Below are 18,251 nucleotides of genomic sequence, written 5' to 3'. Positions count from 1 at the left end.
GTCTTGGTCCGTCTTCCCCTGTGTTGCCTCCCAGTGTTTCCTCGTGCCTCCCGTTTGGTATGTTTCTGATTTTGGTTTTTTGTTTCTCGTTTGATTTGAACTTTGCTTTTCTGTTGCACTTTGTTTAAGCTTTTTAGTTGACATAGTGTAACAAATGGATCATCTTCACTGCAAACAATGAGGACACTATTATATCTGGATCTGGATATGTAAAATACATTTAAATCCCTACATCTAAGAAGTGACCCCCAACCCCACACTATTTATTTATATTAAGTGACTTCTTTCAGCACTGACCGTACTACTGTTATTGCAGAGGCCTAAAACTTTACTTTCTTTTCTTTGTTTTTCTTTGTTGTGTCAGATTAGACATAATTATTTTTAAATGACTCAAATTAATCAAATATACAGCAAATCATGAACTCGTTTTTGAATAGAGCAGCAGTAGTACTACAATGGTCAGAGCTTTCAGCATGTACAAGTTCTGTGAAAGAATCTGACGGCTATAATATCAGAGAATTTAAAATTAAAATATTCTTATGCTAAACCTGATGGTTTTTTTCATGTGGCAGTGACACAACAACTCAGTACTAACTAGCCTTATCCAACCACATGACTGAAAAAAAAACATACAGGAAAACGATGTGGTCAGCCATCTCTGATACCTTATCTATATAAAGGGACCTGCTATCGCTCAGTTCAATCTTTTAATAGAAGCTGAAAGGAAACATACCCTATTTACATAATGACTTTGCATCCTGAACAAGGACAGTATGCATTTTAAATAAAGATGTCCGTCATACTTGGATCAAGTAAACCAACATGCAAAACTCAAATACAACATGCAAAAAGAATTCCTGAAAATAGTATTTGGGAACAGTAATAACAATGAGAGTTTGTTGGTGTTGGAAACTTGCAAATGTGGCGTAGCAAAAAAAAGCAGGCAGCAGTAACATGTCACCTGTATTTTTACCTGAGCAGCTGAGGGTTGACAAAGGTGATGACATCCTGCAGGACCTTGTAGGCCGAGCCAATCAAAAAGTAAGGCCCAAAGGCTTTGATGAGGGCTCGTAGGAAAGACGGCTGGTGAGGAGCAGCTTTCTGATTGGACAGTAGGACCTCTACTTCTTCTGGGCTGCTTTCACCTCCTCCTTCTCCAACAATGTGGTTGGTGGTCTTTGGTGGGGGCTTGGAGTACACAGCCTGGCTGGACAGATTCTGTTCACTGGACAATTTGGAATTTGGGAGGTTGGATGGGATAGAAAAGACACAGAGAGAATAACAGTAATGTAAGGGTAGGGAACTTTCATCATAAGTAAGTAAGTAAGACAACAGACCATAATTTTATTAAATATTTCTTAGTTGGACAAATTCATATTTTGCTTTAAAAAAGACTACTAATTTAGAAATATATTACATTACAAGCTAAAAGTAGGCTTAGACTAAGCTATACCAGAGTTGTGATGCTATTAACGCCAATAATCAGGGCCCCAATTTCATAACAATTTACTGTAAAGCTGCTTAAATCAACATTTTTATATTAACTATGGCTCAAATCACTAAATGTATGTGAAGAGGGTCACTCGTAGTGATAAATGAAAATAATCAACCAACTTTGCAGTTCTACTCAGCTCAGAACTTTTAAGCCACTTTTGGCTCATTGTTTTGGTTCAATGGGCCACAACTTTGCTGTTTTGATTCTGTCTCACTGCACTCATCAGTGTCATTTTTAGCAGGCAATTGTTTTCACAGAAATAGCTATAATAAAACCCCTGTATGCTACCTGCCCACCACAAAACAGCAGATGGACAAAGTTAGCAACAAGCTTGTAGGCAGTAGCTAAAAAGCCAAATATTTGCAGGTGTTTGTGCAGACCAAGCCAGAGCTAAAAGTGATTCAAAGTGATTATTGGACGTACATTCACCAGTTGTTTGGATATATGACCTCAAATGAATGTCAATTTTGCCACATGCACTACCAATTGAGCTAATGCCCCATTTAATACCCTTATTTGAGCCGAAATGTTAGTCTGAAGTCAGTGCACGAGCTCTGGGCACAAAAATAATAATGCAACAAAAATGCTCCGAGTGTTCAGTAAAAGGAATGCAAACAAAATCAATTCTAATACCAACTTCAAGTGCGAGAGTTGGATTCCAGCAGTGAACAAGCGACTACACCAACAATTCAACAACTGTGATGACATTCGGCTTAACGCCAAACTGGTTTCCAGATGAAGTGAAAAGGCCTAAACATGCTTTCCCATATCATTTTACATGTTGCTTTCAGTGAGAAAGCACAATGAAACCACAGCACAGGGAGAGGAAGCAGCCTGGAGGCCAGAGTTCACCAGGATTGTCGAGTGTGGTTGTTCACTGGGGTAGCACAACGAGGAGCTGAAGTCCTGTTCTCAGTGACCAAGAAACTACATTCATCGCACTCATACTTGAACAGTGGAATGCAATATCGCAGACATGAGAAAAGTAATTATTCTGCAGCACATTGTGCAGAACAGTGGGGGTGGATTTAATCCTTCAAGGCTCTAACAGTAAGAAACAAAACAAACTACCCCACAATTGTACAGAATACATAAGAGCAACAATGCTACACAGGCAGCATTCCTGCTGCTGAGGTTACAAAAGCATGCTCATGGCTTTGCTTTTACAGGAAAGGGAGAACATAAGTCTATACACACACACACACACACACACACACACACACACTCACACACACATATATAGCTCTGCCTTCAAAGACAACATTCCCTTCCTTCTCTATTGTGACAAGGAAGTAGAAGGTGGGGCCACTGAGTGTGACAACATTTGGACTTGATTTTTCTTTATATATATTATAGATGTGTGTGATTCAGAGTAAACAGTTCACTCTGGGAATTAGAATTAGCTTACAGTTATTTGAGACCACAAGTCTCATTCAGTTGGTTTATATGCACTCAAGTAACCTGATTAGTGTCCGATTTCTCCATTAACCAGTCATCTAAACATCATTTAAATGAGTAACCTGGTTAACACAGCTTAAATTCAGCTGAAGAAACCGGATTTCCTGCCAGCAATTAATTGATCCTACTGTACTAACAAGTATTGTGTATGTATCCAAAGTCTGACATCCTATTCCTCTGTGCCAAAGAGCTTCATTTTTGTCCAAAAACTAATTTAAAAACATATTAGAAAGCCATACTGTTACACCGCTAGAAATACTCACTAACGTACTAAATGTTTATTACTCGATAGGTGAAAGCAGTCCCCGACAAATCCAATTGTCAGAAATTATTGATCCTTTGTGAAAAATTAAACTTTGTAATTATAAACTATAATGATAGACCGTGACTCCAAGTAAAGCCATTTCATGAGGACACAGCCTGTACTGTTTATTTCAGAATTTAACAATACATTGCCTATTTGTCCATTCCTCTCACCTCTTCTTTAATCAACATACCTCTTGGCTTTGGACTGCTCCTTCTCCCACTCTTTGAGGAGGTTCGGCACCATCACCTTAGAGCTGTCACGTGGATTCATGGACCAAAGATCTTTTGCTTCCAGGGGCATTTTGTAGCCTTTAATGGCCATACTGAGAGAGAATAACAGCAGTTTGATTCAGTTTGGTACATTTAGCAATTCAACACTAACAAGGGTAATTAATGTAAACAAATGACACATTAGTTAAATGGTTGTCAGCCTCCACCTGTTATCATTATTGTAAGGTGTGTTATGTCCCCTTTTGTGTGTTTCATCTCTGGACAAAATATTATTCTAAAACTAAAATCCTTCTTATCTAAGAGACAACTCAGAAGGAATGCCCTCCACGAAGACACTTAATTGAGTTTCCTGGATTTGCTAATCATCATTATGTACAATTGGATTGGATTACACCGGAAATTTGGTTGATGTTTTTTCCAGCATGAGGGGAGATTGGCTTACAGAAGAAAAGAGAAAGAAGAAGCGCTTCTTCCATCAGAAAAAGAATAATATCCTGTTTCTTGTGGGAATCAACTAGAATTACTGCTTCGTGGATGTATGCCTCCGCACAACAATCAAGTGACTGTTCCTGAGTTATTGCCTTTAATAATGGCCAGAACATTTCTGCAGAACATTATGAATAAATGAATGAAAATTTTATTCCAGACATGTGAAATGAAACAAAAACAAAATGAAACAAAAAGTTAAATTAGTCCAACAAATAAGCAGAATAAAATGAAAAACATGTTGTAAAGTATATTCCATTAACAAGCACTGACACTGATTATGATGTCACAGTGGTTGTTTTTTGTTGAAAACGAACAATTTTGTTCAAAACGTTGTTATAAATATCATGTGAATTATTGATTCATGGCCAAAATTGGGGTTTGTGAGCTCACAGTGACCTTGACCTTTGACCATTAACCACCAAAATCTAATCAGTTCATTCTTGAGTCCAAGGTGACATTTGTGCCTAATTTGAAAAAATTCCCTCAGGGTGTTTCTGAGATATCAAGTTAAGAAAATGGGACAGACGTCCCAACAACCTGAAAACATAATGCCTCAGGCTCTGGCTATCGCAGAGGCATAGAAATAGCAAAAATGGAAATAATAGAACAGGTGGTGTGAGACTGAGGCCAACAATTATCTCAAACATGCTCTCATTTGTTTACAATACAGGTATAAAGGCAGAATTTCACATTTATTCTTTATCTTTATAGTGTAAAATGTTACATAACCTCTTCAGTATTCCAAACTGCAATTATGTGATTTATAATAGCGAATACTGTAGGGAGCGCAAAAGTGTTGAATATTAAATAAATTAAAAAGACATTATAAAATAATCATATACATGCTTGTATACATCCTTATTTCCCCTCGCCTATGTAAGGCATCCTTGGGTTGCTTGAAAGGTGCTATATAAAACTAAGATATTATTATTAATCATATAAGTTTTTATTTCAAAAAGCCAGTTTTCAAAATCCTGTTTTCATTTTATAATGGCATTTTCTCTGATGATAATTTCATTTCATGTCCATTTTATGTCCATGCTAGAGGTGTGTAGACTCCAGTGGCACCCAAACGTAATATATATTAGGATTACACAGATAACCAGTTAAGACTGGGCTATTTTTTGTTGGGGAATAATACTCTGCAGTGCATACTTTGTCATATCTAACCCTAACCCTAACCCTAACCCGGTAACACAAGTGCAAGTAGGTGCATGATGCTGAACCAGTGCACCAGTCACTGTTCCCTCACCTTTTAGCCAATCACAAGGCCTTCTACCTCCCAACAGGCTAAACAACTACCAAATTACCAAATTAAACCAGTTAGCTCCTTTAGCCAGAGCAACAACAATGCCAAAAATAACTTTTAATTAACCAACACAGATCTCCTTTTATTTAGCTTAACAACTACTCAGGCTTGGTTGTGAGCTTGGCGCATAATTGAGTATCAAGGTGAAGCGCCAGCCGTATTGGTAGCAGTCAGTTGGTAAAGTTAAAGTTACTTTGACAGCCTTTTCATTCTAAAGCTGTTCCCCAGAGAAAGAGCAGCTAGCAATAAAGAATAATCCACCTAGCCACCGACCTAGTTTAGCAAATTAGTCGCTATGTAAGTAGCATGTGCAGCCTTGTGAAGCTAAATGAAAGACAATGTTATACGTGTCTGAGTGCTTTATTTATTACAGCAGCAGCCTCTAGTTGGTTATTTCAGAATTACTTTGGCATTGTTTTTGTTCTAGCTAACAGGAGCCAACTGGCTATTTTTTTTAACTTGCTTATTAATACAGAACAGTTTAAAAGCACCACAACAAAAGAACGATTACTATTCACCGTGATTAAAAGCAAATCACCACACATACAACAAAGTGTGTGTCTGTGGATGTTGGGTGCAGTGTGAGCCCACCTCGTGAACCACCAAAACGTTATGGTGGAGAGAAAACCTGCTGTGGTTTCAGGGCAGGGATTCTGAAAAGATATTGAAAATGTGCAGAAAATAGGACAGAGAGGTTATACAAGGATAAGGAGGACATACTTCTGTGAGCAGCCAATAACGACCGTGCTCTCTGAGTGAGTGTGTGACTTGCTTGAACCAGCACGAAGCAGCCCCAGAACACACACTGAGACTTAAAACTGCTCAGAACACTGAACATACAATGTCAGCAGGGAGCATAAGATATACTGTATAGCATAAACACACACACACACTCCATGGATTCTGCACTACACTGTAGCAGCAGTGTACGACTCACAGGGTCTGTGACAACATTGGAGAAGAGAGGAGGTTTCTCATTGAAGCAGCAGAGGATCAGCTCACAGACCACCAAGGCGAAGTAGAAGTAGAACGTGGTGAATCTAAGCTTGTCTGTCACCGCACTCTGCAATGTAAAAGAAGGATACACACATATACACAAACAAAGAGGTCAGTTCAGACATAAAGTTGCAAGTATCCACAGTCGAGCAATGTGTTTACATGCAGGAAACAAATAGTTCTAGTTTACAAAAGTAAGAGACTGCAGCCGTGAAACTGCCAGCTCATATGGTGGTTCAGCAAGGATGACATGGTTAGAAGTACTAAAATACTTGTGTGTATGTATTCCGATAGAAACTACAGGCTAGTATTGTGCACAAGCGTTGTGTCAAAGCTGCTGGTGCTAACTGAGCTCGGGTACTAGCAGGACCTTGCGTCGCTGCTGTGGGGATAAGTTCTGTGGGCCTGCTGGAACTGCTGTTGGCAGCTCCCAGCAGCTGTTGAGCCCAGGAGGGTCTATGAGAGGAGCTGGGGGCCAGGCCACCCAGTGGGAGAAGAGAAAGCTGGGGGCACGGCAGCCCAGTGGGAGAAGAGAGAGAACAAAAAAAAAGAGCAGGAGTTTTGATAACCTGGTCAGTGGGGGGGGTCTGTCACTCTGCCCAATAGTGGCTCAGAATTAGGTCTATGGGCAGTCTATGCACCTAGGTGTGAAGACTGAAGAATTCTGGGGAACTGAGTTGAGTTCAGAGTCCATTTTGAAATCCACAGCTTGAGCTTATTCACTGAAAACAACAGCCTGCTGTGGTTGGAAACAACACTGATAAGAGCAGCAAGCGTGACATAAAACAGTAGCTGCAGGCTGGGTGGGGGCTCCAGACTTACTTTTCTCACCATCATCCCAAATAGCGATTTTAACACGTCCAGTACTAAATGTAAATGGTCCCAAAATCAGGGGAAAAAATATGATGTCTCCCCTGTTGATAGTGACTGTGCCTGGTAGTTAGTAGGTCCTTTCAGAATTTTAATTCTACTATTGTTCATACGTCTCGTGCTCGGTAGCCAGCCAGTGATTGTAACCAGTGCTGGAACAGCGCTGCGGAGAAAGGGACTACTATGATAACTGCGTGAGAAGACGCACTCTGTGATGGTCTGCACTCGGTTAAATTTGTCATTTGCTACGCTCATACATGCAAAAAATAAAAACTTAAATCCGGGAGGCCCCTCAGGGAAGATCAACAATGGGACTCCCGGCGCATCATCAGGGTTTTCAAGCTCTAGGGCTCAAAAGGTGCTACACATCTCTGTAGTCAAGTGATAATTCTCTGTGCGTGTCATCACTATAAGTAAGCCCTTTATGCACAAGTAGTCATGTAAAAAATATATATTATAGCTGCTTTAAGGTAACTTTGTTTTGCTTGAAAACAACACATTCCAGCCTTTGTAGTAGAAATGTTTAATAGGTCACTAATCACTTTGCTCCCAAAAGAAAAGCGGACTTATCTATTTAGGAGTCTTGTAATTCCAGTAGATTACAGCTATACACCCTTGGAAGCCAAAATTCTCAGCACCTAGCCAAGTAGTCACCTGGGTCAGCGGTATTTATCAATGATTGTTCCCTTGATAATTTGTGCAATGTGGCTGCTTCTAATACATATTTTACATTTTCCTTCAAGTTTTTTCAAATTGTCTTGTCATTGTATCTTGCACCACCCTTACACCATACACTGGCTTATCTTGTTGCCTGCAGGGTTTGTTTGCAGTGTGCTGCACCTCTGCAGCACTAGAGGTGAGATACAGTTGGAACAACAGGCCTACTATACCCATTCTGCTTAGTGGTGTACTAGGCTGACCCCTTCAAAACATCCACTCACTGTAAGCTCGCCAAGCTGAGACAACAAGAAAGTGAGGTAGGGAAGCAGAGTTGACTAACAAAGTATTCTTCAATGTCAAGAGATTGCAAAGATTGTATGAAGTACAAAAAGGTATCAAGACGAGAAGACTGGGGATAATGACCCGAGAAAGATGAAAGGGTACCAGACAGAGAAGTGATGACAGACATGTAGAAAGGAATATGAGGGCTAATGCATGTTCTCACCTCTTTGGAGGCCTGTAGGATCTTGGAGCGAAAAGGCACGATGGAACACAGCACAGACAGGAACCAGAAGATGAAGAGGACCCCTGATGACTGAACCCCGCGTAACCTCTCAAACTGGATCAGAAATGTGGCCAACAGCTGAGAGAGGAGGGAGGGGAATATTACATGGAGAGAGGAAAAGGGTGAGGGGGGGTTGGAGGGAGAGACTGAGTTTAGCACCTTTCACACATGCACTAACTCTGGATTTATCCAGAGGAACTGTATGTATGGACACAAATGTCTGCATTATTTTCCCCAGACTTCACCCTGCCAGCTCCTTAGTCCTAAGCCTAGGTGAGCCATATGTGTGAATAGAGCAGACAATTGTCTGGAATTAATTCACAGAGAGTGAGTGGGCGTATAGACAACGTGTGATCTTCAGAGTTAGTGCTGGTTTAATCAGCTGTGACATATACTGAAATGTACACCGGGACATGTGAAAATGGCATTTAAACTCCTCATGGTCAAAGTTCTATAGCACATCTGCCCAGAATATGTCCCTTCTTGGTCTCTCAAGCTTCCATACAGCCCATTCACACTGCTGCTGGACACAGATCCAAAATGCTGCGGCTTTCATTCTACGTTGGGATCTTCATGCACAGTGTGTAGCTGTTTCTGCGTGCCTGTATATTACTTTCCACTCTTTCTTTGATAATGCGGATACGTCCAATCAATCGGACAATCTCCTGTTGTGTGCTGCATATGTGAACAAGCAAATATGGACAATATCCTGATTTGATTCTCTGAATGTGGTCTGGAATTCATTTGTGAAAGGGGCTTTAGATTGGCTAAGACAGAATCACTGAGGGCATGTGAGGTAAACCACAGTCTGAGCTCAGAAGAGCTATGGTGCTCTATCTGAATGATTTCAGTCTTGCTTTTTCTATGTTGCTACTAGTACAGGTTTTGAGTATGTAGTGTGTTCACACTGTAAAAGTGAGTCAAACAAGAAGGAATGCAGACTGTATACGCTCAACTTGTGATTGTGCAGACAACAGTTTTCCTCTAAATGCAATGTACAAAGGAAGTAAGAGATAAGAGATTAAAGATTTCAGATTTGCGGTTTAATCTGATGTTGCACGTAATGCATCATTTCCTGCATGTTGACTTCTTTGTACACTAGCAGCTAAAACAGACAATCTGCTATGGCGATAAGTATCTATCAATAACTGTATGGAATTAAAAAGGTTAAAGGTTCATTTATTTGTTATTTTACAAAGGCAGGGTTACAAAATAGTTTAAGTCCCTTTATCCTACATAAAAGAAACAAAAAGAGTCTCGGAGCCTGATGAAAGAAGCTGCCCCATAGTCTGGGGGTATGGCAGCAGATTTTCTTTTTTACATCTGTATCCTTTGCTAGATGGCAGCGGATTTAAAACCCATAACACAGTTATTACAGTATATGAATAAATATAGTTACTGTGTTTTGTAACAAGTTAGGTTAGCACACCCACAGCCTAACTGCCCCGTCCCCTCAGAAAGGTGGCCTTGTGGGTGGATTTGTGGGGGGCAGCCAGTCTCTCCCAGTGTGTGAGAGAAGTACCAGCACATTGCCACAGTCACAGAAAAGCTCTTCTTGCTACAGTATAAAGGGTTTTTGAGTTGCTTTAGTCATCTCTAACATGGCTAGATTAGCAAAATAGATACTGAAAGGCACGCATTGTGTTTGCTGTCCCTGTTATGAAATGCTACTATTGCATTCTCCTGCATTCTTAACAGCAGAGTCGTGTGAACACTGAAGATTACTTACAGATAAATGTTAGCAAAGCAGATAAAGCAAAAACACTGAGTTAGTTAGATAATTGAAACATTGGCAAAACAATTATTGAGGGTCATATGTTGTATGCTGCCAACAGAGGGCAGAGTCGATGTTAATCAAAATGTGGTCATCAACATACGTGTTGTAGTGATGAGGGTTTTGTGGTGAACTAGACCTATTTAAGCAACTCAACCAACATTTGGTGAGTGGTGGGTGCTAATGTTGGACCATGGTCATAGTTTTGCAGATTTTTGGTTATATTAGAAATCTGAAGATTTCGGCCTGATGGTGGCATAAGATGAACAGTCAGAGGATTCATCCTTTGATCTTTGCTGAGGTGAAAAAGGTAGATAAATAATTAAGTACATTAAGTATGTGACTTAAAAATCCAGTGAAGCTTCTGCTACACTGAAGACACAAAATGTTGACAATCATCAAGGGTCTAATTCATAAACAGTGCATATGCACAAAATGAGGCCTGAAATGTACGCCTCACATCACTTCCCTCACATAGTTCTGATCTATAAAAAACTAATTTGACAGGAAAATGTGTGCACCTTTAACCCATGCGTAAGCACATTTTGGAGGCAGGGGGGAACTGGTGATACAGATGGTGAGGTTGTGAATTGAAGCCAGTCTGAAAAATGACGCTTCTCGCACATTTAATTCTACTTAATATGAAACGTTTTTCATAGATCCAGGTTATAATAAATATTCAAACCAGCAGTGTTATTTTTCCTGAGCCACATTTATTCCATAAGCACCTTTCAATTGTAAAAGCTATAAGCAAAGCCAAATCTCAAATCAAAGTCTGCTAGATATTTATTCAGGGCTGTCACACCATCACAATTTTTTTTTTTTTTGAACAGCAAAATCTGATTCGACTGATTAAAATCCTAAGTCAGGTCACAGCCCTATCACATCATAACACAAGCATGTCTTCTGACTAGCAAAGCATTATCATTCAGCATCACCATCATTAGACAATATAGAATCGATCAGAACTTACTGTTGACAGTGGCCCAGTTAGTTTGTTCACCAATACCAAGTCTGTAACTTGATTGTTAAAATTCTGTGTGGATTGGTCTTGTTGCATAAAATATGGTGCATCCCCTGGATGCACAGATAGTGAGTTCACTGCATACTTTCAGATTTTAATGCCTTAGAGACACAGGATGCGTACATATCAACTTCACTGATGAAATTATCATCATGTTGTTATACCATGTCAGTTTCCATTAGAGCGCAATGGAGACAGCATGGTGGCTGCCTTACATGCACTCTGCCTTCTCCAGTTACCTCACCTGGTATGTTCACCACCTGCACATCTGGATTGTATATATTGTGAAATTAAGTCAGAGACTGCTCGCTCACACAATACACTTTTTATCCCCATTGTGAGTCCTAATCATGATGCAGGCCATTTTCAAATGACATCCCAGGGTGGGGGATACGACTGATTGTCATGATCATGTTGGCAGGTGTGAAGCAGTCGGTCTGATCAGTGTAAACTTGTAAATAGGCTACTCTGGTAACACTCATGTAATGCTGCATGATGGATGCACAGACTTTCACTGTCCTAACACGGCTAGAGGACAACGTGAATGAAAGAACTAAAATTAAGTTTTCCTCTCAGTTGTGGCCATGAGTCACTGCAAAGAACCATTGATCAGCGGCTCATTTCCATGCATTAACATTCCTAAGGCACTTTGCATTGGCCATTTATGTTTAAATGTGGGAATGAAGAGGGCGGGATAAGGGGCTGTGCACAAATTTACAAGATGATTTGGGATTTATAAAAGGAAACTGCGCATTGTTGATCAAATGCCAGGTTTGATAAATCTGAATATTTTTTTAGCATATGAACATTTCCTCATTTGTACCAATCAGGATCAGGATTTTTGGAGCGTGCTAGAATGTTGAGGAAATAATGACATTTATTTTGATAGTTTTGAAGAAAAAGATTTAAACAATATGAAATGTTATCTGTGAACTGTAAGAAGTGTATTACTAAAAAGTAAATAGGACACCAAATTTATTAACTCAGAATTCTGGAAAAATTCTGTCTCAGTCTAAGTTGTCTTCGTCTTTGTACAAAGGTCTCTGTCACCTGAAGCCACTACTCCACCACCTGTTCCCTGCTTATACTGGATTATTTTCATCTCTAACAGAAGATTAATAAAATGTACACTGATGTTAAGTGTCTGTTACTTCAAACTGAAAGTACTTTTACCTCAAAACTGTACTCAGCTAAAGTACTTCAGTACATTTTTTCAGTGTAAACTTGATGTGTTAAACTGCAGTTGTTTGATGCTTCATGTTCCTCTGAAAAGATACTTTCAGTCTAACTGTGTGCTAAGCTCCGTTAGCTGTTTGCTTTACCACAGGACTCTGCTGCTCCCCGGCTGTTAACAGCTAACTAGCTCCCCTCTTGTCGATTTCAATACAGATTATAAATGGAATGGTAAATGGACTTGCATTTCAATAGCGCTTTTCCAGTCTACAGACCGCTCAAAGCACTTTACAACACTTGTCACATTCACCCACACACGCACATACAGATTAGCAGTGCTGGATTTCACCAGCACAACGTATGTACTGGGGAACATTTCTCACAACGTTATGTCTCATTCTGAGAAGCCAGCCAGTCATTTTAACTAGTACTGAAACAGCTCAGTGGAGAGAGATGTAACTATGGCAGCAGCATACAAGTCCCCATAGTCAGAAATAGTCAGTTCAATTTGTCATTTGGGATTGTCTATTCCTAGTCAGTACATTTGGTGTCTGGGGGGACGATGCGTCACAGTTTGTCTCAAGCCCTACAGCACGCTATGGCGTAATAGCGGCGCATAGAGAAACTGTCTCATCTTTTTAACTGATCGGCTCTTCTGATCTGGCTTTTTAGAGACCACCAATCGAACATTTTACAACAAATATTGGCCAATAACAATCGGTGAGCGCTCTGACATGAAACAAACAGAAATGTTTCCATCATGTTTTCCACATCATCTTTATTCATCTAAGGTTTAACTGGTGTCATCTAATTTGTGCGCTCATATTCTGCAATGGTTTGATGGTACCAAATGGAGAATTAGCGCCACAAGCTGTTTTCTCAATGCATTAGTAGTAGTGGATGAAGATTTACAAGAGTATTAGGTCCACATTTAGAAGCAATAAACTGAGATAAAGTTGTATTTTTGTGGAAAAAATACTAAACCAATGAGAGCAGTCTGTCTATATGTGTCAAATGAGCGATTCTGTCCTAAGTTTACAGGTTTCAACAGTGTGGGCTCTGTGAGGCTCTCTTCCAAGTCATGACTTATTAAAAAAAATGTTTGAAAAAGGGATGCATGATGTGTTTTTTTTAGTTTATACTGATAATTACCTGCTTCTCATGCCAACAGGATAAGATAAATGCTAATTTCATGTTTTTGTATTCACACTTGAGGCTGATTTAATATTTCATAGCTCTGATAAGATCTGTTTTCCCTCTTCTCAGAACCCTTGCTGACGACACATTTGGCTGTGTAGTCTCCCAAAGGAGGCTTCTTCTCACAATTTGAATTCTTGTGCAACTGCTTTTGGATGGACATATACTCACCATGGTCATGCCGAGAACCAGCGGGGTGACAAAGTAGATGGGCGGCTGGGTCTGACCATGCCGCAACTCATGGAATGTGTAAAAGAGATCTGTCCAACACACAATCCATAACAACAAGCCAAACACCTGAGAGCAGACAGATAGAGAAAGGAGCAACGGTGAAAAAACATTCATTACACTACTTACTGCAAAAATACATTTAAGTAAAAGAGATCATGAGCTGGCTGATAACTCATCCAAACATTAGAGGGTGGTAGGGTGTTTCTGTCCAGCCCTGCGCTCATTCATCGGTGTAGTATAACCATTTGTATTTCAAGTCAAAATCGTTATTATTTTCCTTTTTTGCAAACAATTAATTAAATGTATCGTTGGTGTATACTTATTTGACGTAAAGTGTCATTAACAAAATTATTGAATACATGTTCAATTATATGAATTCATGCTTCGTCAGGTCTGTCGGCCAGACGACAAGCAAACAACTTTTAAAATGCTTGTTCTCTGAATGGAGTTTGAACCGATAAGAGCTATGTTGTGCAGTGCCGAGACATATTTCCAAAACTTACCAGGTAGCCTGACATTCTCACTCACTTTATTTATTACTGATGCTTGGTTGATGTGTACCAATGATGTTCTGGGCAACTTTGACAGAAATTGAAGGGGCGCTATTTTGAATATGGTGTACAGTTGGCCTTAATACATCCATGGTGTTAGCATTAAGAAACAAGGTTTACTAACTTAGGCTAATTAGCACAGATTAGACATTTCCACTTTCTGGATGCAAACAACTTAACAGCATGATGTGTTTTTCTAAATGTTAAATGTTATGCAGGAACAGATGTCTTAAATCAGTATACAACCAACACTGTCGGCTTTTTTAAAAAAAGGAGGGAAAATGTGTTGTATGTTTGTAGACCACGGGGCTATGATGTGCTTCAGTCAGAAGTGTACCATGGAAATCAAGTTTTTCTTAGCAAGATCGGCACTTGAACATCAGACCACTGCCTCACTAGAGGCCAAAAGCTTGATGCTGTTTCCACAAATATGTCCAAAAAAAGCTTAATCTTATTAACTTTTAAGTGTAACTAATTGTTTTTGAGACAATCAGTAAAGTACTGATTGACCAACTGTTCTCAGAAGTGGACATTGCTGAGTGACCGATACCACCAGATGCATCAGTGTAACCTTGCTTTTGTGTACCCTATGATTAAAATTACAATAACAACGTCCCCTCTCACCGTTTTGAATCTGTTCATGATAGACATCATGATGTAGCCTCTGTTGTTCCTCTTGAGATAGAAGAGATAGATGGGGCACACAACCCAAAGGTAGATGCATGGCAGCCATGACAGTACAGAGAGCTGGAAACAATCTGGCAGGTCCGGCCGATCTGTGTGGAGTGTTTGATTGGCTACCTGCAGAGACACACAACACATGGAGAACAGCACTTTAGCTTTAAGTCCTGTATCTCTTAATAACAACCCCAAAAGGTGCAATTTGAACCATCCCACTGACCAGCAGAGATCACAACTACACACACTTCAGACAGTGCACATATGCATCACCACACCTCCACCACCCACACAAACACACCACCATAACTTCATTCAACCAGATGTTTTCCTTAAACAGAAATCTGTAAACACTGTGTTAATATTTGTATCTGTGGTTAGGGCTGGGAAAGATGATATGAAAGCCAGTTGTTCACATTTAGAAAGTTGGCTGACAGCCTCAGAGCAAGAACATAATAACCTCAAATTCCAAGAGTATGACTTCTACAAGCAACCTACATGAAGCAAGTTAAAGTAATAATCTCAAACATTTACATGTAAATAAATATCTGTTAAGTCACAATCTATTGCCGAATGAGGTAACACAATGATGACTGAGCCTATGGCCCACTGATGAAAGGCCTTGCATTTGCTGTAATAGCAAAGATGTACACTGGGTGTCGGTGGCAGCTTTCATGGAAAAAATCCCAAGCAGCATACAGTTAGTGACGTGTTCACCCTCTAGTGAGCAGTGGTTGGTCGGCCAGAGGGAGTAGCTGGTTCGCACGTTATTTGGTTTGCAAACAACGAACGGGACAGGCCTAATTTATTTTCTAGAAATAGGCAAGACTCTGAATCTCTAGATCACGCGACGCAGCAGCCTCGAGAAGCATGTCTCAGCGCATCCAGTGTGAACAGTCTAACCTTTTAACATGGACGCTAAAATGAAAAGCGAGAGGGAACGCCAAGCAGCAGCGTTGCACACGCATCCAGTGTGTCTAGCCTATAAGGTAGAAGCCATCAATTTCAGAAAACCTAGCACATTTCTTTTTCAACACAGTCCCCTCCAACATTTTCACACTTTGTCCAGTGGTCGTGGAGCATACAGATACTGTCTTTGTGGAAAAACTAACCAAGAAAGTTTTGGTAAGTGTTTTTTTCTTTTGTCAAATTTGGACAAAGTGTATTTTAAGATGAAAAAAACAAGGCAAGTAAGCTAATCTTAGTTTGGTGAAAGAGAGAAACATGAATTCAGACGGTAAACGGTTGTGTTTTTCTGTTTAAAGGGGTTCTGTGGAAGCCAATGATTAGTTTATAATGAGGCTTGAACACACTACACAACTTTCAAAGTCGTCAGATCGCTGTCCTGTACAGTCGATGTGGTTTTCACACTACGTGACTGATCAGCGACAGGGGGTCACACACTACAAGATCACACAAACGTGTCAAGGGAATGACGTGACCTTAACAGTCCAAGTTGTTTGTGTGCTAATTTGCAGTGTAAAAAACTGGAAGAAAAAGAAAATAATACGGGTAACGCATTACGAACATTCACCTTATTTTCTTTAAACCATTTCTGTGTAGCTTTCGCTGTATGCTCCGGATCATTGTCTTGCTGGGAAATAAATCTTCTCCCATGTCGTAGTTATCTTGCAGACTGAATTTTTAAACATTTACACATATGCCATATTTCTTCCATTTCTTAATGATTGATTTAACTGAACAGAGTGTTCTTTTTTTCGTACATGGTGTAATTGTAGCTAGGAATACTGACTGACCAGTAAGTGGACCTTCAGACACAGGTGTCTTTATACTACAATCACTTGAGAGACATTCACTGCTCTCTCCATTTCACCAATACTAATACTTATGAGACTATGAGCACCAATTGGCTGGTCCTCTGTTGAATTAGGTCAATTACTTTAAAGGGGGTGAATATTTATGCAGTCACTTATTTTATATGATATACTTTTAATTAACTGACACTGCTTTGTAGAAATCTGTTTTCACTTTGACATTAAAGAATTACATTTTTTGTCAAAAAAGCCAAATTATATACCATGATTCCATTTATAGCAGTAATATAAGGGGAAAACATCCAAGGTGGTGAATACATTTTATAGGCACTGTAGATTTTATTGTAAATTGATTGAAAAGACCCTTCAAGTTGTCAGCACTGTGGTCATGGTCATTCCAATATATATATATACTTTTGTGTTCCCTAATTCATATACTTTTATAAATCTAGGTCACTTCTGTCACTTGTGCACAGAACCTGAAAACACGGTCATAGGCTGCTTAAGGTTAAGAGAAGTCTGTGAGACAAGCTTCACATGTGTTAATATATCAAGGTTAAACTTTTCCATGACAAAGTATGAAAACAGTATGACTCATTTATTCTGCTGCTGAAGAACAATAAACGAGTGATCCAGCGGACATCCGCAGAAGAAAGGTAAAGTAAATATGGATCGTAGCAAGATGCAGCCCTGACACAACTGTTATCGTGCTCCCCTGAACAAACACTGTCGAACGCCCACCCGCAGATGGAACCAAGATAAACACAGCTGCCCGCCTCTAGCCACTCTCCATAAATCGCCACACCCATCTGCTGAAGCATGTGTGTATGGCTAAGTGTGTGTGAAAGTGGTGTGGTGGTAAGGAGGTGACAGGTAATTGCTCATGCTAGTGTGTGTGTGTGTGTTGGTGTGTGTGTAGTGAGGTCTGAAGGGTAGCTGTAAAATGTCCCACTCTACCTCAGAAGTTCTTAACATTTTGGCTCATGAGCCCTTAACACTTGTGCAGTGTTGAACTGATGGTTTCATTACTGTTTTTTTAACAGCAGCAATTTAAAAGATCACGAGAGAAAAGTTTCTGACTTCTTTTGTGAACTTTGAATTTCACGTCTTTTCCCATGATAATTCAACAGAAAGTTTACTTAACACTTTAGATCAGACGTAAACATTATGTAATTCAGTCTGCTTTCTTTTCCATTTTAGCTAGTCTAGAGTGTCTAAATGAACAGATGCCATTTAAAAGAAGTGGAAAAGTATAAATGGAAAAAGTGACAATATTGCACATCACTAGCATCTGATGCAACTGCTAACAAAGTGATAAAGAAGAGAGACTTTCATTGTGATAATGATGCATCTCACTGATGGACAAATAATGATGTCTCTAAAATAGTGCTGTAATTCATTTAATAGTGGAAGGCTTTAGTTTTTATTTTAAAGGAACAGTTTGACATTTAGGGAAATTGACTTATGGA

At 39.7% G+C, this 18,251-nt stretch overlaps 1 protein-coding gene across 1 annotated transcript in view; it reads right to left on the bottom strand.

Moving 5' to 3' along the window:
- The window catches only part of abcc3 (ATP-binding cassette, sub-family C (CFTR/MRP), member 3), a 68,506-nt gene that overhangs the window by 34,545 nt on the left and 15,710 nt on the right, over positions 1-18,251 (bottom strand). Inside the window, exons 2-8 of the mRNA XM_073489075.1 lie at positions 14,954-15,130; positions 13,719-13,844; positions 8,320-8,457; positions 6,226-6,351; positions 5,880-5,941; positions 3,451-3,582; positions 974-1,225 (exon numbers count right to left, since the gene is read on the bottom strand). Of these exons, the coding sequence (XP_073345176.1) occupies positions 974-1,225; positions 3,451-3,582; positions 5,880-5,941; positions 6,226-6,351; positions 8,320-8,457; positions 13,719-13,844; positions 14,954-15,130 (1,013 nt within the window). The remainder of the gene's footprint in view (positions 1-973; positions 1,226-3,450; positions 3,583-5,879; positions 5,942-6,225; positions 6,352-8,319; positions 8,458-13,718; positions 13,845-14,953; positions 15,131-18,251) is intronic.

Source organism: Pagrus major, chromosome 20 (genome assembly GCF_040436345.1).
Source record: "Pagrus major chromosome 20, Pma_NU_1.0".
Classification (NCBI taxonomy): domain Eukaryota; kingdom Metazoa; phylum Chordata; class Actinopteri; order Spariformes; family Sparidae; genus Pagrus; species Pagrus major.
This window is presented reverse-complemented; position numbering and strand designations above follow the sequence as displayed.